Consider the following 23,254-nt stretch of genomic DNA (forward strand, 5'->3'; position numbering starts at 1 on the left):
GTTTGTATTTGTCAGATTTATAAAAAAATGCAAAATAAAAATAAAAATGAATCTATGTGAATCATTATCCCTTTATGTAGATGCCATAGCCAAACATAGCAGCCCGCCTTCACCAGACTACCTTTCAAATCCAAATATGCTCCAAATTTCACAGACATCTCCGGAGAATTCTCAAATTCCAAATCAGATTTGCCTGATCTAAATGTTAGTATGCCTACTTAGTACTGAGTTCCCCATTCTCTTTCCGTTTAAGTGTGCTTACCGAAAGTAGTCCCACATTGAAGTGGTATAGTCCCAAGTGTTATGTCCTCAATCCCATCAGTCCCTTTAAAATGTCATCTTTATGTGGAGAAAGGAAATGACGGGGAGAGACATAATTTATCCTCCTGAGACAACCCGAGAAAACGTGGATACCTTTATATGTATTGACATCATTGTTTATTTTAGCATGTGGCTAAAATTAGATTTCTAGACTAGAATCAAAAACTGTAAACACTTGGTTAGCTGAAGCTGAAGCACAAGGCACTTCAATTAATTAAGTCAGGCAAACTAAATCAATTAAAGTTGCAGTTTTTCCGTGAAGAAAATTAAAGGCTTTCAAAGCATAAAGTGTAGGTTATTTTATGTGGCATAGCACAAGAGTTATTCTCCTTATGTGTATTTATGTACATATTATAAGTTGTCTGCTAAACAGAATAATTTCCAGGTAAAAGGAAAAAGCTGTCAATGATAGAATTTTTATTTTCATTTTGGGTAAAAAATGTAGGTGTATACCCTGGATGTTGACATCTATCAACAATAGATCAAATCCATCTGTGTTCAGTCTTCTAACCCACTCCTCTGCAGGTTTGTGGGGGGGGGGCTGGACTCTATCCCAGCATCTTGGACAACAAACAGGAAGGATACACAGTGGATAAATGGTTTATTGCACAACAGAATTAGAATAAAACAATTTTGTCACAGCATAAAGGTCACCCAAGTCAACTACTTCACGACTGAGTTATTTCCTTTGCTTTCTTTTTTCTCTGAAATCATGATTTTACACCACAGTGGGCTTAGATTGACAGCACACTGCCTTAAACCATTGCTGACATACAACTTTCATCTGCCAACAAATGGCACTTAAAGGTCTGTTAAGATGGAAGTGCGGCAACTGAAGGTAAATGAGGTGGAAACAAAAGTAGACATCCTTTCATATTTAAGAAAATGTTACAGTACAAAGGTTTTCTCAATGGAAAATTGTCTAAACATCTTTTTATGCTTAACCCCTCTCTTATGCATTTCTGCAGTATAACAAAATAGTGTTTGTGTGAAGCTTATGTACAGAAAGCCACTGCCCCATAACATTCATTATACCCAGCAGGGAATGCTGTGTGATTTTCCCACAATGCACTCTGTTTTATTTAGTATTATTGTAATGAAGTGGTTCTTAAATTTTGTTTTTGCCATGTGGCCTCCCTTGTGTAGGGTGCACCCCTTTATTGGCCCCCCAAAGAAAAATTATGACATAAAACATTCTAAAACTTAAAATTTGAATTAAGCAAAATGGTTAGTAGCCTTATTTTTCTGAGGTTTAATTAGAATGTATAATACATTTATGTATTTTATAAAATGTCATAAAACTGGGGCAGACAATTAACATATACCTGTACCTGTAGTTTTCCTTGCAGACATAGCAGATGTATAAACCTTTACTTTTGTTTGTGAAAAACACTGATATTAAATATCTAACATGAAACTCAACATAACTAATTTGACTCAAGAAAGGTAGAATCACTACACATCGAAACAGTGCCATCTGCTGGCTCGTGTAACATGTTTCTCTGTTCTACAGTATCGTTAAATCCAAAAATGGATTAAACGTATGTTGTGTTGTTTCAGACCAAAATTCTGGATTACTGATTCAAATATAAACATTTTCCGGGTTAATTTAACCCAAATGGCCAGGTTTGTCTCACTTTGACCTTTCAATTCTCATATGCTGTATTACACTCTAAAAGCAAACACTGTTTGTCAACCAGTATGTGGTCCTATATTACCCCCATATGGTTCTTCATAGGTGCTTTATATGTGCTAAATGGTTCCCCTAAGATTACAATCTTTTAGTACCATTTTTTTTTAGAGTGTATTGTGGATCTTTAATATTTACTTTTTATATTGCCACCTATACTACACACTGTAAATCACACTTATTTTTTGTGTCTGATTTGCTTCTCACATCAAAGTGCCAAAAAGTCAATAAAGTGCTTTTATTAAAATAAAAAATTTCTTCCTCAAACATACATCACAGTTTACAAATGCCTTCAGGATTTTTTTCATCATGTTCATATTTTAGCTTACATTTTGCAGCCACCATTAACCCTGATACAGTAAGAATCATGAAACATTTTGGCAATTAGTTAAGAGTTAAGACTTAAATACCACAAGTTAAATGAAGTCTTAAATAATTAATGCCTTTGAATTATTTTCTCGTGAATAATAAATCGTGTATAATCATAGCCAAAACCTTTGATTAACTGTAGTCTGTTATTTACTGTATGTGCAGCATAAGAATAACAACTGGAAACTTAAATGAACTTAAAAACAAAGAAAAAAAAAAAAAATCTAATATAAATGCAGGATTGTGACCCTTACTGGGTCTGAGTTTATAAGAAAAGTAAAACAATAACACATTGGGTCATACAAAAGTCGTGAAGGAGATACTGCAAGCTGTAAGTCAATCAATACTCAATCTTTTGCGACTCACGGGATTTACGGGAAGTCGACAAAAGAGACAACATTCAAGACATCAAGAAAGAAAACAATTTAAGTACATAAGGAAGAAATAGCGTGAAATTTTCTAACACATAAGCTGCAGTACCGCTCCGACATTCATTAATCAATTGCAGAGCAGGTTAATCCACATTTACCACATCAGTCAGCAGCTATGCTGTCCAACCACAATCAGTTTCACAACACCTAAAAAAAAACATACACAGCTGGTTATCTTTCACACATTCCCCTAGTTCTTTAGTGTAGGATGAGGTTTCGTTGGTGCTGGAAAGTGACCCAGTACTGCCACATTCGAGTTTTGCATTAAAAGATAGCTATGATAAAATGAGTTGTTTTATTGTATTAATATACAAATTAGCCAGACTAAAAGCTCGAGATGTATTTGCTTACGGATATATTCCAGTCTGCATAAGTGCCTCTCTTACTCTCCGGAGGCACGGTGGTGTAAATTATTGCCTTTACAGTAGAGGTGCTTAAAGCTGACACAAGCACACGTGTTGAAGATGGCACTGCGTCCTACTGTTTGTATAAAACATTCGTCTCTTTCACTTTACTTGGCTAGATTTATAATGAGTTTAAAGGAACAGACAACTGATGACCAGTCGAACCCTGAGATTTAGTATGAATAAAAATCTAAATGAACAGACATGTTTCTGTCAAAAAACTGCATCTGGTTATTTCCGCGAGAAACACACAAACTTACATTCTCACACACGGGTTCATGTTTGGACCTTCAATTACATCACAAAATCCTCAAGCAGCACTGCATTTCGTGCAATAGACTGCACGGTCTAAAAACGTTAGTGGAAAAAGCCCATTTGAGTTAGTAGAAGATAACAGTCTGTGATCACCACTTAAAATAATAAAATGCTGGAATAAGAAAGCAGGATGATATTCCATATCCAACAAAAGCATTTGTAGTTGTACTGTCAGTGGCAAGAGAAAACTGCATGAATCTATAGAGGGGTGTGATGAATAAACAGGTTGAATAATTACGGCAATAACAGGAACTCCCTTAGTTTCTTCTTCGTCTTACTCGGTCACTTTTCTGTTAGCGAGAGTTGTAAAATTCTTTCCAATTCTTCTTCTTCTTGCTTTCTTCTCCTGTCCTCCTCCTCCTGTGCCCGGGCGGAGATCTCCATGGCCAATCGAAGTTCAGAGTCGGGGCTGGAGGTGGAGCCAGAGCTTGAAGGTGTGGTGGTGTCGCTAAGATCTACTAATACTCCCTCAGACCCAGATCTGTGGTAATGTAACAAAATAAGGCAACTTATAAATCATACACGGAGATGAAAAAAGAGCATCTGAAAAAGTACACATTACTGTGTTCTGTTAAAGGGATCGTTTACCCAAAAATGAAAAAAAGGTAATCATTTATACACTCTCTTGTTGTTACAAACCTGTATATTTTTTGTTATGAACACAAAGTAAGAAATTTTGAGGAATGTTTGTAAACAAACCAAACAGAGGCCCCATTGACTTCCATAGTAGGAATAAAGAATACTATGGAAGTAAATGGTGCTTTTGATCAGTTTGGTTACAAACAATCCTCACAATATTTCCTTTGCATTCATCAGAAGTTTATACAGGTTTGTAACAACATGAGAGTGAGTAAAATAAGACAGAATTTTCTTTTTTGGGTGAACTATCCCTTTAAAGCTGCAATCAAAACTTTTTCCTCTCTATCGCCAACTCTGTTTGACTTTGAAACACGAAATTGAAGTTATTTGAGTAATTTTAGTGTTTTATGAAGCACAGATGAATCTGACATGTCATGACACATCAACATGACAGTTCAAGTGCATCCTTAAAGTCATATATATGAAAAAATGTCATCTGAACATTTCTGCCATGTTTGTTCTGACTAAATGAAAAAAAAAGTTTCTACGTAAATCTTGTTGTTGATGCAACGTTTGAGCTTTCGTTTTAAAGGGATAAGTTTACCCAACAATAATCCAGCATTAATTTCTTTTTCTAATGAAGGAAGATATTTTAAGGGGTGTTTGTAACCAACCCAATTATGAGCCCCATTCACTTCTATAGTGGGAAAAAAAAATCATGGACCTCAAAATATTTTCTTGTGTGTTCATCAGAAAAATTAAATGTATAGGTTTGTAACAACATGGGAGTGAAAAAATAAGACAGAGTTTAAATTTTTGAGTGAACTATCCCTTTCGACAGCATTTTTTTTAAAAAAGTTGCCAGACATGATTTTCACAAAAGTTTAATGTTCTACTTTAAATATATGAAGAAAATGTTCTTCTTTAAAGGTGCAGTGTGTAAATTTTAGAAGGATCTTTAGACAGCAATGCAATATAAAATAGATAACTGTGTTTTCAGTGGTGTATAAAGACCTTACAAAATGAACTGTATTGTTTTTATTACCTTAGAATGAGCAGTTTTTATCTACACACACAGCGGGTCCCCTTACATGGAAGCCGCCATTTTGTGCCTTCATGTTTCTACAGTAGCCCTAAACGGACAAACTTTTCTATAGAGCGTTTGTCACTACGTTGTCTCAGACGATGACATGCTTGTCCTGCGCCGCGACTACCATAACTTCTCTATGTGCTTCGAAAGGTAGGGGTGCAATACGCAACCTCATCACTAGATGCTGCTAAAATCTACACACTGCACCTTTAAATATATGAACATGCCAAATGAAAAATAACAGACCCTCTGCAAAAAAAAAAAAAAAACACTTTTCATCCTATCTTCATTTGTTCTCCATCACGTCTCAAATATAGGTAGGTTTCTTTAAAAATACCAAATTTTGAACAAAAAGCTCAGATAAATGCATTTTTGTAATGACTTTTGTTAGAGATCGGATTCAGAGCGATGATTAAAACATACCCGGAGCTTTTACTGTTTGGCCTTAGTGGATGCTTACAGATTTTATAAGTTGGGTAAGAATGCCACCTGGTGGATAATAGCGGAAATATGGATTGCCGTAAAAACCTCATCATTGGCAGGGAAGCGTTTTCTCTTAATTTACGAGATACCTCGTCAATGGTGGGGAAAGATTTAACAACAGACGATTCCCCAGATGTAAGCACATTATAAATTGACATATTTACATGAACGATCGTTGCTTAAAACTTAAAATATTAATTTTTGTGACAATTTTAAACATATTTTTAACCAATGAAAGTAAAACAAATTGCAGCTTTAACAATAAAGCAATTTAAAGAGCTTGCATTAAAGGTGACATAGAATGATTGAATGGGGTATTGATCCTTATTCTGTGATGTGACATGTAGACAAAAACATTTTTGTTTGGGTCTGTAATGCCTTAGAAGCTTCCTAAAAACCTCTCTCAGATAGCTCTATTAGGGTGGGGGATTTTAAACAAGTGGTTTTGCACCTATTTGGCTCCCCCTACTGGCTTAACTTGCAATCTCATTACTGATTGGCTGACTTTGCTGCCACTCAAAAAATGTAGGCAATTATTTTAAAGTGAAGGGGCAGTGAGATGCCTGTGATGTCATAAGCATCAGTTTTTAAGATTGGGCCGTTTTCTGGCTGACATTTCTAAAAGAGGAATTTCTATGAGACTGAGATGTTTAGCATGTCTAGCACTTTTTGTATGTTCATGAATGCGGGTAGACTACCATTATTCAACAAAGACAAGGTAAAAAAAAATTTCATTTTCTGTCCCCTTTAAAGAGCTGGAGCTTTGTAAAAAAAAAGGTTCTGCCAATGCAAGCTGATTTTTTTGCGCCATAATCTCAATTTATACAAAATGTGCCAGAACTCATTTACACAAGAAGAGTACATATTGCATTTCCAAACATAACACAAAGCCTATATGATCTATATGAACCTTAACCCAGCTATATAAAATCTAGCACTTTAAGCAATAAGATTTATTACTTCTATAACATTACAAGTCACATTAATTATGTACAACACCATGTGTAAGCCAAGCATTACTGCATAATTGCTTCTGCAAGTTTTTGACCTTACAGAGAGAAATAGATACAGATGAAGTCATTCTGTTTTACAATTAATGAAGGTATTAAAAACTTACCCATCACTTAATCTGTTCACCATGGATTGTGTAACCTGTCCATCCGAATCGCTCCAAGAGTCCTACAAAACGGCATATTAGTGATAAGCAACATCAATAAAAGTACCAAGACCTATCAGTCAGTAAGTTTCTAACCTGTGTTTCGATTCCATTGGACTCCAGCAAGCTCTGATGAATGGCGTACTGTAGGAGCTCTTCATCATGACTGGTCGGGTTGTATTGACGAGGGTTCTGGTGCCGGTAGCCACCTCGATGATGGTAGTGTGCAGGTGCCGTGAACACAGACGGGGAAACCTGGAACACAGTCGGTGCTGTGGGAGCAGCACAAGGATGACTTTACGCATTTGTTTAAAAATAAATATATTTGATGTCAGGTTAGATGTCTGGGCTGGATTTGCTCACAAAGGTCTGTTTTAAGTTTAATGAGGAAAATAAATGAGAAAAATCTTTCCGAACCTGAAGCCAGGTCATCATTTTCGCACATCTCTGTAGGTGTGGGTGTGGAAGCTGATTGCTCGGCGTCCAGGGGTTCGTCTGTACTGCACTTGTTAACGTTGCCAAATGTGATGCGGGCATTTAACACGTGGAACAGAGGGATTTCTGAAGGAACACAAAAGATGCAATTCAGTTTCAAGTCTGAAGGATGAGAACATTTTAGAGCACTGAAAATCTAAATTTTTCGCATGCCATGAGGTGAATTTAAATGATATATTTGTCCCTTTAACATTTTAAAACCGCAGGCAAGATAAGTTAATATTTAAGCTACTGCAAGAACTTGCACATCAACTCTTTTCTTAGACAAGGTTAAATTTCAAAGCTGAAAATTGTGGTTGATCTGTTTCTTAAAAGCACATAGACATTCACTCACCGATCTTGACAGGGAAGCCAGGAGGAAACCTGAGGTTAATAAAATCTCTGAGTCGGGCAAAATGAGTGCTGGTGCGGGCCATCAGGTCAATAATGGGCGTAACCTGCTTCACCAGAGACAGGGGATGTTCTTCACTCATCCATAGAGTGCCTTTAAACCTGAGAAGGATTCAGCAAAACAACGTAACACTTTTTAAAAATTATATATATTTTTGTCACTCATATGAAGCTAGAAATTCTATATTTTAGAGGAAAACTGATTTTAAATCAGTTACTATTTAGACTCCTAAGTCAGACCTGGTGACAAATGTTGCAAAGGGTAACAAACTTGCAGAAACAAGTCTTACTTTTGTGTTCTGATGGTGAGCTCAATTGGTCGGCCGATATCTCTCCCTTGCAGGTCAAAGGTGGGGTTAAAATACTCTTCTGGAGTGATGGCGGTGGGGTTTGTGGCAGTGGCAAATTCTAAAGTCATGTCCTGTAGTCATAAATACAAACAACACAATACATAATCCCTTTACCTTTTTATACATACATTTTAGGACCCATATTATGCAAAATTCCTTTTAAAAATGTGTTTAGACATAAAATGTTGGCAGTGTGTAAACACAACCATCCTACAATGCAAAAAAATCCACCCACTCTTTTTTTAATCCCCATTAAACCAGAGCAGTCTCATTAGGTTTTGATTCTCTTGTTAATGTGATGTCACACTAACAAAGCCCCATCCACAGCCACTGCTTGACTGGTTAATTTTACCCAAAAGCTTTTCTAAATTAGTTTTTTAGTACATTGTGGCACTAATGCTGTTCAAGATACTATTGTCCCAGACTTTATTCACAGGAATCAAGTCTATTTTAACAAAAAGCAGTAGCTCATTTGCATTTAAGGGTGGGGGGGGGTATTTCATGCATTCTGACTTATTAACACAGTTTAAGAGATGTTTCCTCATGCTTAACATAGGCAAAGTGTCAAAAAAGCAGATTAACGTGTTATAGAGTATAGTGCCGAATGCACTTCACCAGGGTTCGTACAAGTTTCTTTTCGACTACAGGAACTGCTGACATTTCAGGGGTAGGCTATACGTATCACTTGTTTTTATGGGGACTTCCCCTGGAAAACCACGCCCACACATCAATCAGCGGGAGAGCCAAGTCACAGGCCAAGTTACAAGCATCACTTCCCACAAGAGCTTTGTTTTATAACTCAACAATGGCATGAAAGAAGAAGTGTGTTTTTGGTTGTAAGAAGAAGAAAACCAGCATTATGGAAACAATTAATATATTTTGTTTATCCGGGTTAGCAGCGGAGTTTTGCATGTGCATTTGTTTAACACTGGATTTTATTGAAAAGTCCTAACCGGGTCATGAGTTGGATACGTTAAGTAAGTATTTATTTTGGAAATAGGCGCGTAAGTGCATACTATATAAACGACACGAACATGTAGTGAATCATACGTTATCCAGAGTGTTGCATCACTCGTGACTCGCTCCTCCCGCAGTTCGTAACTCGTCCTTCCAAATTTTTTTGTACGTTACCATAAAGGCTAATCTGTCTTTTATAGATCTGATAAAACTTAAGACTCTTTGAAGATATGAATGATGTAATACTACTCTATAGGAACTCCAGATTAACATCAGATATGCAGAAACAGCGTGTGTTATTGAGGCTTTAAAGAGTTGTATTCCTTGTGCTAAACAAAGGCAAACTGTCAAAAAAGCTTCAGAAAGTTTTTTATCGAACATGGTTAACTGTTACGTATCATGGACCCCTTATTCCTTTTTTGGCACTTCCCCCAGCAAAGCACACCCACATGTCAATCAAAGTGAGAGCGAGAATGCTCATCATTAGCATTGTTCAGGGTTCCCACACCTTGGTTAACAAATTCAAGGACCTTTCAAGGACTTTCCAGGTCCAATACCCTCAGCATCAAGGACTTAATGTGGGGACACCTCATAAGATACATTGTGTAAGTTTTAATGTGTCAAACACTGCAAAAAAGCATTTTGGCATGGATCAAAATTCCCATCCAGAAGTTATAAGCATTTAAAATTAACATTTTAGAATGTATGCCAAATAAGTCTAAAATTCATCTTGTACTACACAGGGAATAAAACTGATTTTTCCTTTCAGTCTTTTCAATTACCTGTTACTATTTATGTTTATTTTTAAAAGCTTTTCAGGGCCTTGATTTTTCCCACCAGATTCACAATTTTTAAAGGTGACATGGAATGATTGAACGGAGTATTTATCCTTGTTCTGTGATGTGACATGTAGACAAAAAAGTTTTTGTTTGGGTCTGAAATGCCTTAGAAGCTTCCTAAAAACCTCTCTCAGATAGCTCTATTAGGGTGGGGGATTTTAAACAAGTGGTTTTGCACCTAATTGGCTCCCCCTACTGGCTTAACTTGCAATCTCATTACTGATTGGCTGACTTTGCTGCCACTCAAAAAATGTAGCCAATTATTTTAAAGTGGAGGGGCAGTTAGATGCCTGCGATGTTATAAGCATCAGTTTTTCAGATTGGGCCATTTTCTGGCTGACATTTCTGTGAGACTGAGATGTTTAGCATGTCTAGCACTTTTTGTATGTTCGTGAATGCGGGTAGACTACCATTATTCAACAAAGACAAGGTAAAAATGGTTTTTCATTCTCTGTCCCCTTTAAGGATTTTAAGGACCCGTGAGAACCCTGAATGGAAGTCACAAGCATCACTGCACGCAACAACTTTGTTATATATCAAGAATAAACAATGGCACGACAAAAGTGTGTTAAGTAGGGAAAAGAAAACCTTATTCAGGTTTCCAAGTAACCCTGTCCAATAAGACAAAAGTGCATGCAGTTTGTTTTTTCCAGGACAGCAAGGTAATTGCGAATGGGTTTATGTTTGTTACCTGCATTTCGAAGACAATTGCTTTACTAATCAGGCCCAGTTTAACACCACAACTGAGTGATGGAGCAGTCACAATGATAAAAAAACCCCGTTTAGGAGTTGGAACCACAGGCAGTAATTAAATCAAAATCTAATCTCAAGTGGGTTGTTTCAGAGAATTCTGCCTTTTCAGGAATAAAACGGAAAGGCTGTTCTGTCTTTTATAAATCTGACAACACGAAAGACTCTATGGACATATGAAGGATGAAATAATACTCTATAGGTACCCAAGATTAACATGAGATTGGCAGAAACTGTGCGAGTTATGTGATCTGTAAAGGTACATGCATGAAATGATCACTTTTTTGCTCCCGCCCAAATAGGGGAATTTGGCACATGACATAAAAAATGATATGTGGGGTATTTTGAGCTGAAACTTCACAGACTAGGCACACCTGAGACTTATATTACATCTTACAAAAATATTGACCTTTAAATCTGTGGTGTGTGTGCTCGTCTTACCCATTGAGCACCGATTTGTTGTTCTACTGTGCCAAGTAAAGATTCCAGAACATTCCTTTCACCTGTAGAGATCAAAAGTATCGATAGTTAATCATAACAGACTCGCCACACACTAATACCATTTTGAAAACCCCAGCTGAAAGTGTAACTATCTAACAATATCAAAGGACGAGTTAAAGGTATTTTTAGTGCAATTCTCAAACTGGGTTAATTACTTTTTATCCTGGCCTTCTCCTCATCTGTGAGGTGCTCCGTCCTGGTGCGAATCACAACGTTGACGTTGTTCACCGAAAAGACCTGTCAAATACAGAATCATCACCCATATGACAAATACAGACTCATTTTGAAACTAGCTGCTCTAAATAAAGAGCCGCACTGGGCTTATGACGATCGTTTTTTCACTTCCTGTAAACCACTTAGCAGAACGTCAATGAGATGAGATCCTTAATACAGCATTCAGTTAAAAACACTGTGAGATTTGTAAGGATTAAAAAGTTTTCTCACCTTGGCTTCAAATCCATTTACTGTCTCAGTTCTGTCTGACCTCCAACCCCAGATGCCCGACTTACACCTAAGAACATAAAGATGCATCTTTTATTAACATCGGATAAAAAGACCAGCACTCCCTTGGTGATCATTCAACAGCTTCACCCTCATAAATGTGGAGTCTTAAGTACCATTTAACCTGATTTAAAGTGCTTTTACAGCGGAAATGCCTGGTTGCCGGTACTGTTGCTTTAGTAGGCATGCCCATTGCTGGCGGGCAATATAAGCTGTCCCCTTTTCTAAGGAAAAGCTTATATATACAAAGATTAACAAATATAATATTTTCAAATCATTTGCGCACATGCGCACTGCAAACAGAACTTTACCTCTCAAATGCAATGTCCTTTGTATCCAGGTACGTGTTGACGATGGACGTGGTCAACCTCTTTGCTACTTCCTGTTCGGCGGGCTGCATGGAGTCAAGCGTGACATCTTCCATCTCGCGAGAAAGGTCGAAACGTTCGGTGTCCACGACCTCATCCTCGTGATTAACTTCCATTAGCTCTGTGCAGCTGTCTGTCAAATGGCACATGCAAAAACAAACATGATATTGATCAACCACAAATAAATAGTTCTAGAATTACAACAAACTTCCTGTTGACCTTAGTCAGAAAACTAAGTTGAACCACAAAACTAAATTTATACACAGTATGTGTAGTCACAAAGGTTGTGGGTTCGATCTCAGGGACACTTTTAGATGCACTTTAAGTCACTTTGGATAGGCGTCTGCCAAATGCATAAATGTGAATGTATCTTACCATCTCCCTTGAAGATATAGCTTCTTCTGCCTCTAATCCAGGTCATGTTTTCAAAGCCCAGAAGTGTGGTGTCCACCCTCAGACAGGATCCACTCTTCCAGATTCTGCACACATCGCTGGGACACACGCGGGATACGAGAGGAACTACAACAAGAATAGACCAAGCAGATTATTTTGCATCCCATAAGTGGAATGGAGTAATGTAAGGAAAAGATGTGAGGAAATAAGCACTCACTCCAGCTAGTAAACTCCCACTTCATCTCCATGTAAAAATCTGGGGACTGAGGATTAGAAGGTTCACGTTACTAAAAGCCTTTCACATAAGATTCATTGCAATTAATCGCATGCAAAATAAGTTTTTTTGCATAATTTATTTTTTGTGAAATTATTTTATTTATAAATACACACACATTAAAGGTTGTATTTAAGAAACATTTACATGTACATTTATATATACTTTGATATTCTATATATATATATATATATATATATATATATATATATATATATATATATATATATATATATATTTTTTTTTTTTTTTTTTCTTATCAAAAATGACAATCGTTTCGCTAAATAAGACCCTTATGCCTCGTTTGGGACCGTTTATAGTCCTTTGAAACTCCGTTGAAAAAAACTGTTAAGTGTTGAGTGAAGTATTAAATGTTGGGCTCTATTAAAGTTCATTAAAATGAGAAAAATCCTGCAATGTTTTCCTCAAAAAACATAATTTCTGCTCTACTGAACAAAGAAAGACATCAACGTTTTGGATGACATGGTGGTGAGTAAATTATCTGGATTTTTCTTTTAAGAAAATGGAATATTCCTTTAAGCTTTTGACAGCATTTTAAAAATATCAGAGAGGGGTTACTCTATGTTGTTAAAGGGATAGTTCACCCAAAAATGAAAATTCTGTCATCATTTACTCACTCTCATGTTGTTACAAACCCGCATAAATTCCTTTGTTCTAATGAACACGAAGGAAGATATTTTGAGAAATGTTTGTAATCAAACCGTTTGTGGACCCCATTCACTTTCATAGTAGGAAAAAAGAATACTATGGAAGTGAATGGGGTCCACGAATGCTTTGGTTACAAACATTTCTTGAAATATCTTCCTTTGTGTTCATCAGAACAAAGAAATGTATGCAGGTTTGTAACAACATGAAAGTGAGAAAATTATGACAGAACTTTCATTTTTGTGTGAACTGTCCCTTTAAGTAGCAAAAATGTAGGAAATGTTTGCAGGAAATAGTGAAAGCAAAAGTAAAAAAGACGACTCAATGTTGTTTTTCTCTGAATGTCATGCATTTGATGTCTAGATATGTCTAGAGAGTAAAGCATGTGATCGACAAATATAATAATTATATAAATGATGTGTGTATTTATTTTCACTGGATCAGCTCAAATGATGTTTAAGTTTAATAGGTTTAAACTTTAAAGTATTGCATGAAAAACACCACATTTGCTCAACATGACTCAGTGGATTGAAAAATATTGATGTGACAGGGCCTTAATGATTCTAAAGCAACTATACTATAAACTATTTCCAAAGAAAGTTATGAAAACAGTGGAATAATAGGGAGAACAGGGAGTACTGAAGCATCCTTTTAGCATATGAAAGACAAAAACATGGGAGTCAAAAGGGAGGGAGAAATCAGAAAAAGACAGATTTACAAAAAGAAACAAAATGACAGACAGACCTCACGGATCTTGCACAGTAATTCCGGAACTCCGCCCAGTGCCGTGGAGGCTTTGAGATAATCCCGCCTCTGGAGAACCAACTGGACCATCTCTGGATCTCCGGTGCTGACCGCCTCCTGCAGCACTGCACAGATATGCATACATAGATGTGCTTTACTTCCCCCATTAGCTCTTTATTAAAAGATATGGGCTTGAGGAACGGAAAGGTAAAACAGATTAGTATGAGCTTGGACTTTATCTGCATTGTTTGTCTGAAGCGAAAGCATTTGATGACCGTATAATACGTGCCGAGAGCATTCAGCTAAAGAGCCCCTATTTTGCTTTTTATGATTTTAGATTTCTTTTTGTGTAAGTTTGTTGTACATGTTAACAATCTGCAAAGCTGCACATCCCAAAGTCTACGATGGAGCGAGTTATCGTCTCAAAATGAAATTTCCTAGACTACAATGATCACAAGGATTGTAGGCAACAGTTTACTTAAGCAGCCTATTCAGTGTAGAGTAGCACTTGTTGTTTGCCATTTCTATGTTCACAAATGCAGACATGGTTTTATGTTGATCTACCAAATATGGTAAGGAGCGTCACATTTCCGTCGCACGCTTGAGGTATTCGGCCAATCACAACGAACTGTATAGCTGGCCAATTGGAGCACACCTCACTTTTTAGAACGACGAGCTTTGTAAAAATCGACACGTTTCAGAAAGGCGGGGCATAGATGCGCAACAATAACGTGCGGTATGTGTAAAACAATGTGTTTTTAACAATAAACAGCGTGAAGACATTGCATTACGCCAAATACACCAAATAACGTTCTTTTTAGCAACATAATAGGGTCTCTTTAATATCATTATCTCATATTTGACAGAAGCAACATTTAGCGGCTTTTGCATCAGAGCACCTAATATCCTGTCAGGATTAAAGGCATCATCTTAACGGACGATAATGACCAGTAAGTGTTTGATATGGGTGTGTGGAGGACTGTAAGGGTAAAACAGGTTCCATTAAAAGTAGGAGCATGGACTTTTGTAGTATTATTTTTCTGATCTATGTGTCCTGGATGACGCATAATCACCCCAGTTGTAGTGTACTATATAGATTCAGGATGAAAGACATCATCTAAATGGCCGGTAATGATCAGCAAGGAGCAAACTAGAGTGCATGTGACATTGCATCCTCACGGTATACTTTAATACAGTACATAGTGCACTGGAGATCATTGCATGCTCTCTGGCTGAGAAAACCACTGATGACACAAGCTGAGAAAGTGATGGTAAATGGTGCTAATGGTGTTATTGTGGGAGCCAATCCAATTTACATTATAGGCCGCAATGGCGAGACTGTATGAAACCTTTATATGCACCCACAAATTGACTAATCTTGATTCTCACCTGTCCAATGTTTGGCGTTTTCTCTGGTTACATCTGCCCCGTGTCTTAGCAGCACTCTTACTGACTCCAGGTGTCCTAGTGAGACAGCCAGGTGCAGGGGAGTACGACCTCTTGGATCCACCTCTTCAATGTTATTCTGAAAGCGTTGTAAATACAATTCTGAATTCATATTTTGTAGAGGAAACTGTCAGATGCAAAGATCAGGTGCAATGATGAAGATGCACTGATGTCAGGGTGACCAAGTCCACCATTATTCCAGCAAAAGGCAATCCAATGGGGGTGTGGTTAAAAAGTATATGGTTAGTTGGGGAAGCATTTGCAATTTATTTTTCAGATGTATACAAGTAACTGTTTTTGCTTGGACTGTACCAAATAATACAAAAGTGACGACATACATTGTAACAGCTTCAGCGTACTGTGTAGCACCAAAAAGCCTACCACCTTTCTAATGCATTGCTAAATTAACTAACATGTGGTTGACTAGCTGGTATGGCATTAACAAAAATGGGCAATCCGAAGATTATTAAATACGTGTGAAACATGTCATTTTGTCATCCTGACATTCACTAGAGAGACAGACAGCAGAATGTCTTCAGCAGTTACAGACCTTGCATCAGCATGTACCCAAAGCTAATTTACGCATACCGTCTGTATCTCGGCTTCCAGCCTCCTGTAGTCATTTTCCCAGACCAGGGCGTGAAGTGGAAACCTGAGGCTGAAATCCTCGTCACTGGCAGCGGTGGCGGACAACATTGTGCCTCGATCAAACTCTCCGCGTCTCCCCTCCAAAACCAAGAGCCAGCCTACGAGCTAGCTACTGTCACGAGCCATGCAAAATCTTCATGCGTTTAATTGATTGTAGCTCGATGTACGGCGACTCTGACGATAAAAGATGTGGATTATTTTAGTCAAAAAGACGCCGAAATCGCGAGCAACTTCTTTTCAAAATAAAACTTTTGAAAAACAAGGAAGTGGCAGGTTGAGACTATTTGGGTGGGGGTGTATCCAGTCATTTTTCAAAACACTCCTTCACATTTTTTCTATTTGATTACATTTTGAAATAATGCCCAATTCATAAAATTAACTAAGAGTGTATAATTAGCTGTATAAAATGTATTTATAACATAAAAATATGGTAGAAACAATAATTTCTGCTTTAACATGGGCAGTCCAAACGTCGGACTGAACCAACTATGAAGAAGGGGGTGGTTATGCTATATAATCTCTGGGGAAATTCAAATAGTGAAATTTGGAATAAAGGCATTATAATTACATTAAATCATCAAATAAATAAACTATTTACATTTAAAATGAGAATATATCTTTAAAATTAATCTTGTATGTCATGGTACCGTCTGAAATTCGCTTGTGCGCACGACGCCACCTCAGGAGATCTTCAGCAAATCAGGAACGACAGAATCATTTCTGCGCATGCGCCGTATTCTATACAGATCGCGTCCTGCGTTGAATTTCACTTGCCGTGGTCTCACTCTGACTTAGTGATGGTCAACCCGGATCTTTTTAAGGATTCGGGTTATTCTGAGTCACTCACTAATATGATCCGGGTTGTGCGAGTCACTCGAGTCACTTGAGTCACTTGGTCAAAATCTCCCAATTCCAATCGCTAAGTCATACTAATGCCAACCAAGCAACTCGGATCACGCGTGCAGCTACGAGTTTATGACTCTTCTGCTCACAAAAAAGGGCTTATGTGACCTGAGGAACTCGTAAAAAACATGCATGCCCGTGGTAACATTATCAATAACATAATTGTAAAAGTTTGGTGTGTTTAGTTTCATTTCATAACGACACATATATCAACACCACATTTAGAAGATGTCAGGCTTGGTTGACTTGGACGTGAGAGGAACGTGCCCTGTTTCAGATTGACTTAAAAGATCCACGATAGGCTTCGGTTAATCTTGTGAGTGAGTCCCAGACAGAGCCGCTCGCCCGCTCCTGCACGGGTCCTGTGAGTGAACCAATCACGTCACTCTGAGTGACCCGTGTACGAGGAGCCGTGTACGTTCGTCGGTGGCGGATCTTTCCAGCAGCACGGCTGCAGCAGTCCTCGTATTTAAAAATGTTAAACATTTGCAGCTTCTACCCAAAACATTGTGCCAGTCAAATATTTCAACAGATTAGCCTACATGAGTCAGTGGGTTAACAACACGAGCAAGGCTTGTTTCTCCTAGCCCAGGATTCAAGCTCCATGAGTTGAGTCACTCTCTGTGTGAATCCCCGAGCCGCCGACCAACTCATTGTCGCGCGCACGCATCCCTTTGTACTCGGACTCGGAGCTGCAAGAAATAATGATCCGGAATAGCAGCTTTTGGTTCACTCGGTACCCCCAGTCGACATTTGGTGATGTAAATTAACTCGTTGTTGCAAGTTATAGAACCTATGGCAGCTTATGTAGAGTTATTTGTTGTAATTCTGTTGTAAACATTTAAAGAGCTTTGTGTTTGATACAATTTCTCATTTTTAATGCAAAATCTGAGAGGACTCAACTGACTCGGGTTAATGGTCACTAAGGACTCATGGTTCTCGAGTCATTTTAGGGATCGGGTTAAATGATCCGAGTTTCGGGTGACTCGCTCATCACTACGGTCTGACTCATTTGACAGTTAGTTTATAAGTAGACTCAACTCTTGAATGCATTTATGATGCCGGAATTTAATTTTCACTGCAATCTCCGGACTGCCTGTGAATAAACATGCACGAAAATGGAAAAAATACAACGCGGTTGCACTCTACTGTTTCCCCACTGCGTGTCAGGCAATGCTAAAAAGCTGATTTATTGTTACTGAAAACTGAAATGTAAGGTCAGGGAGGGCAGATGGCACTCTATTGCGATCTGATGTGTTCCTGGCGGGTATTTATTTCCGTAGTGTAGTTTTAAATGCTTCATGGCTCGTCTGTCCTAATTTCATGATAGATAGACAGACAGACATACATTATTTCACATAACGTACAGCAGCCAGACGCATGCACGCGCAACTCTCTCTATGCACGTTTGCTTTGGGTATGAGATCCAAATGGATGCAGTCGTTATGGTAAAGCTGTTCATGTTTTAAATTTAACCGTGGACGATCCGAGGTTTATGCTTAATGGTGATAAAGACTTTACCCGAGGCAAGGATGTCGAAACGGCTGCGAAATAGCGAACTTTGTGCGGATTGCAGCAATTCGGGTGAGTATATGCTTTTTACGAGAGATTTTTAATAAATACTCAGTCTGACAACTTGAACTGGGCAACCAGATGAAATGAATAGCTGGCTGAACTGAATCATAAATAATTAAATAAATCTCACATGCAGATTTTTAGGAAAGCAATACAATAGATTCCGGTATGAACACGCATCATCATTAATAAATGTAGTAATAGGGCAAATAGGCTACTTTTGTTTTTGAGTGTGACGTACACCGGCTGTCTCTCAAAACCTAAGCAACCTATTTATACAGCATTTCTGAAATACTGCATGATGCCCATGAAATGCTGTCGGCGGCTTGTTTTTGAGTTACATGTGTAGTTGACTCAACTCTATGGGTCTTTCTCCATTCACACCCTCAAATGATGATGCAAGCTCACTGTGCTTTTACTTGGCCATTTACTTAACATCGTCTAGGAATAAGTAAATACATGTGTATTTTTACCCTAGAAACATTTCTAACATAAAGTCTGATTCAGTCCTGTTACTTGACACTTGATTTCAAGTTCATCATCAGTTTCAGGGTGAAAAATTTCTCAAGAATCCTCATAGACCTTTGCCAAACATCATGTTAATGGGAAAGACCTGTTTTGGTGCTACAACTATGAATCATTGCTTACATTTTGCCAGACAGTTGTTTTGTTATGTTCAGTGTTTCAGTTTTTCCCTCATGTGTCTCATTGATTTCCCTTGATTAGTTACGCCTCAGCCACCAGCTGGCCTGGGCTGCCCCGGCCTGTCCATGTCACGGAGCAGTTGTTGTTAGGGTGTAAATATTTTTAGTCAATCTAGACTAGGGTTTTATTTAGCTGCTGCATGAGTTAATGGAGAAGAGGAGCACTGGGCCGAGAGAGAGAGAGACAGGTGCTTGATTTTGGCCTTTGGCCTCTTTGCAGCTGTCGTTTGATACTTCCTGTGTGTGAAAGGAAGTGACTTTTTCTTCTTTGCAACACTCAACTCATCAGTTGATCAGTCTTAAATGTAGACAGTTGATCTTCCTGTCAGTGCGATACGTAGAGTCGTAATACAATACATCGCTCACGTTGACTGTAAAATCCAAATTAGTGTCCAAAATAGCCCCCAATACCATCATTCCCTATTCTCTACATTTTGCTAATATTATCCACTTAAATTAGGGAATGAAAATGAGGGAGTGAATTCGGTAGGGGTGTGACGGTCATTATATAACCGTGAGACTGACGGTTATAGTTGAACACCGTCATTAGAACTCTATAACCGCCAAAACCGTGTTATTAAAATTAAATTAAATTATTAAAACATTTTTTATCATAAAGAATTTTTAAATACTAATTAAAAACAATTGTTAACAGTCTGTGTTATACGCCCCCTCATGTTCTCACGCAGTGAAAAATACAGAGCGGAGCAGACACTGACAACGCGCTGACATACAGGACAGCAAGTTACTTTTCGGTTACTTTTGAGATTTAACATATTAAACAAAGTCTCACCTTTCAAATCATCTCTTCCTTCTAGTTAATTTATAGCATCAAATAAACATGAATGACCATGAGAAGGAATGTTGTTTTAACCGCGGAAAGGCGTCAGTAAACTTCGCTTTTCAAGTTCAAATCCTCCCATGCTAATCTACTAACTCTCTTGAACGCACATTCACTGCCAGTTGTCTTGCTGTTAATTTTAAAGAAACGTAGAGCAAGTAGCTAATCAGTGTCTAGTTTATTCAAACGCCGGGTGAGCACTGTGCAGCGCGTCTGCGGAGAGCGTTTGCTGCGCGTGGCCATTGTGCTTTTACACCGGCTGCGTTTAATAACAATCTCAAGTTCATATTACTTTTTTTTACCTGCGCTTTTTTTTTTGAACAAAACCTCTTCAATACGCTTTTAATCCACATTGTTTTCGTGCTTTTCTGGTCCGTGTAATGACAGATATAGACACAATTACAGACATAAAAAGCCCAATGCACAAATATGTTTCTCCGAAGATTATTAAAATAGATGATAGATAGAGGATTAATTTATGCTGGGCAGAGAGTGGCAATAGTGTGTTTTTTTGAAATATTTCATTGCTTTCTGTTAAATTGTTCAAAGTTATTACTGTTTAAAACACACTTGGCATCACATTCATGATTTTATGGTAAAATGACACTTTCCCGTCAATCCACGAGCATTTAAACGAGCAAAACGCCCCCCACTGACGGTTATGTGACGAACCGTCACATTTGACTCCCGTCATAACCGTCATCACCAATTCTGAAACCGGCACACCCCTAGAATTCGGCCACTAAAGCCAGAAATATATTTCAGTTTTTACAAAAGGGTCTGCATACAGTACACTGCCGGATTTTTGTAACCGCGGGCACTTTGTACACGTAGGTCGCATATGCCGTAGAGGAGAATGTTATATGTAGCCAAGGAGAAGCATTGTATTTTGTCACACTGCGCATGCGTCAAATGTCTGTGTTCACGAAGTACGTGTCAAATAAACTATGTCAAATATGTCCGAAACCGCACACTGTGACAGGAGATGCTGAATTAGATTAAAGGGCACCTTTTTCATTGCTAAAAACGATGTTATTTTGTGTATTTGGTATAACACAATGTGTATAATTTATGATTAAAAAAAACAGATTGTTTTCCACATACAGTAAATTTTTGTAGCTCCAGATTTCACCCTCTTCCTGAAACGCACAGATTTTGTACAAAATCCTTCGATTTGAAAAGCTCTGTCCCTGATTGGCCCACCAATCTATACGTTGTTGTGATTGGCCTGAAATGGGACGCTCCTTACAATGTTTGAAAGATTCGGTCACAGTGCAATGTTAACTTACAGGCTAGTCCAAAGCAGGAGGAATTATGTTAATGTCGGTCTTGTCTACATCACCAATCCCAGGAAGTAAACTGTTGCCTACAATCCATGTGTTTGTTGTCCAAGAAAATAGATTTACGTTGGAGACAATAACTTGCGTCATTGTTTACTTTGGGGTTTGTACCTTTTGCATATCATAAACCTGTACTAATTCACACTTGGGCACCAAAGGAAATGTAAAAAGGTGACTCAGACCATAGGTGCCCTTTAAATAACTACTCATCGACCATTAAAATAGTAGGTACTATGTAGTATGATTATCGATAGTATGAATGAATTCAGACGCACAACATCCGCCATGTTGATACATTACATGACATATGTCGTCATAAAAACAAGTTTGTTGTTAACTGCAATGACGTTAAACAAGCGTAATTTAACCACAAGGGACAGCTGTTTAATATATCTAATCTATTTGCATTTGAATAGAGCCATGTTACCGCATTTAGGCATTTTTGAATAATCCATCGAATAAACACTTAAGGATCTATATACTATACTATATAATGCATGCAATCTTAACTATGGCTGCCAAAGACCTCCCTTCAAATAGCGGTGATCCACTGTTGCCGTCTTTCTACAATTCAAGCATTTAGTTAAGAAAAAATTACAACAGAGGAGCCTGTTATGGCTGTCGAGTGAAAATAAAATTCTCAAAATTCTCAGTTCTTGGAATTTCAAAATCTCCCATGCACAGGCTTGCATCATTGTTTTTGAAGGAAGTGAATGTGCAAGTTGGCCAGAGTCTGCCCTTGGGACAAATTGGGGGAAGGGTTGCAATAAATGCAATGCCGAAAATACGACCACTGACTGCTCAGACGTATTAGTCATAGGCCCAGTGTTGATGTCTCTGGTCTGACATCATGATTTAGTAAAGGCGTGAGCATTTGTGACATATTCTTTTCTTAGTGCTTGAATGTCTGTGATGGATGATGGCCATGAGTATTGATGTGTGACTCAGACCTGTAGTGGAAGAGCTCTGATTGGTTGAGATTTATGAGGTTCTCGGTTTCCAACTCTATGGTATTTCGGCACACATATACCTGTCACTTAGTAACATGGCTTTAATAATACAGTATGGAGCCCAGTGTTTATTTTTATGTGTAATTCATATTTATGTTGTTGATTTTGCATTTACCAAATTATCATGTTCATGGTCATTTTGTCATTGTGTTGGTTTCCCACTTATCCAGTTAACCACTGCAAAAGATCACCCACCCGAATAATCTACTCTAGTAAAGTACAGAAGCCGCTCAGTAGTGTTTCCCATTCACCTGCTTTTACCCTGGACGTAAAGCTTAGCTGCATATCACTTGTTGTGGTTTTTGCATGCGTACGAAAGAGGAAGTTGGCGCATTTAATCATGCATAAAAGGATGACATTTAGCTCTCAGTACGTTGGCCTTATAAGGAAGAACTGAGACACACATGTGTTGTTGTCATTACATTGCACACATATCAATTGATTAAAATAGCTTAAGTAACAACTACAGGGTTGAATACTAAAATATGCATAATAAAAATAATAATCTAGGCTAATTTGAATTTTATTGTACACTGAACTGTAACATATTTCAGTTTTGTACGTTCAGCGTTGTTAAAAGTGTTCAGCGTTGTTTTCCATCAGCCAAGCAGCTCCATTACTATTATTGTACATTTATGCATTTGGCAGAAGCTTTTATGCCCATCGACTTCAGTGTTCTTCATCACTGTTTGTGTGTTTCCTGGAAATCGAACCCAAAACC

General features: G+C 38.0%; 2 protein-coding genes across 3 annotated transcripts in view; one reads left to right on the forward strand and one right to left on the reverse strand.

Moving 5' to 3' along the window:
• Nucleotides 1-2,235: 2,235 nt before the first annotated feature.
• Nucleotides 2,236-16,539, reverse strand: ankrd13a (ankyrin repeat domain 13A). The gene is made up of 15 exons (XM_065250749.2): nucleotides 16,101-16,539; nucleotides 15,456-15,591; nucleotides 14,067-14,191; nucleotides 12,600-12,645; nucleotides 12,365-12,508; nucleotides 11,933-12,122; nucleotides 11,565-11,631; nucleotides 11,276-11,357; nucleotides 11,061-11,122; nucleotides 8,014-8,144; nucleotides 7,668-7,825; nucleotides 7,256-7,399; nucleotides 6,935-7,110; nucleotides 6,800-6,861; nucleotides 2,236-4,011 (listed from the first exon to the last, which is right to left on the reverse strand). The coding sequence occupies exons 1-15, from the start codon at nucleotides 16,206-16,208 to the stop codon at nucleotides 3,813-3,815; spliced, it is 1,830 nt and encodes a 609-aa protein (XP_065106821.2). The 5' UTR covers nucleotides 16,209-16,539; the 3' UTR covers nucleotides 2,236-3,812.
• A 962-nt stretch (nucleotides 16,540-17,501) lies between these two features.
• The window catches only part of git2a (G protein-coupled receptor kinase interacting ArfGAP 2a), a 50,303-nt gene continuing 44,550 nt past the window's right edge, over nucleotides 17,502-23,254 (forward strand). Inside the window, exon 1 of one of the 2 annotated variants that reach the window (XM_073814729.1) lies at nucleotides 17,502-18,647. In XM_073814729.1, coding sequence (XP_073670830.1) covers nucleotides 18,566-18,647 — 82 coding nt within the window. In that variant the 5' untranslated portion in view covers nucleotides 17,502-18,565. The remainder of the gene's footprint in view (nucleotides 18,648-23,254) is intronic. The other variant, XM_065250751.2, reaches the window with a different exon arrangement.

Source organism: Paramisgurnus dabryanus, chromosome 5 (genome assembly GCF_030506205.2).
Source record: "Paramisgurnus dabryanus chromosome 5, PD_genome_1.1, whole genome shotgun sequence".
Classification (NCBI taxonomy): domain Eukaryota; kingdom Metazoa; phylum Chordata; class Actinopteri; order Cypriniformes; family Cobitidae; genus Paramisgurnus; species Paramisgurnus dabryanus.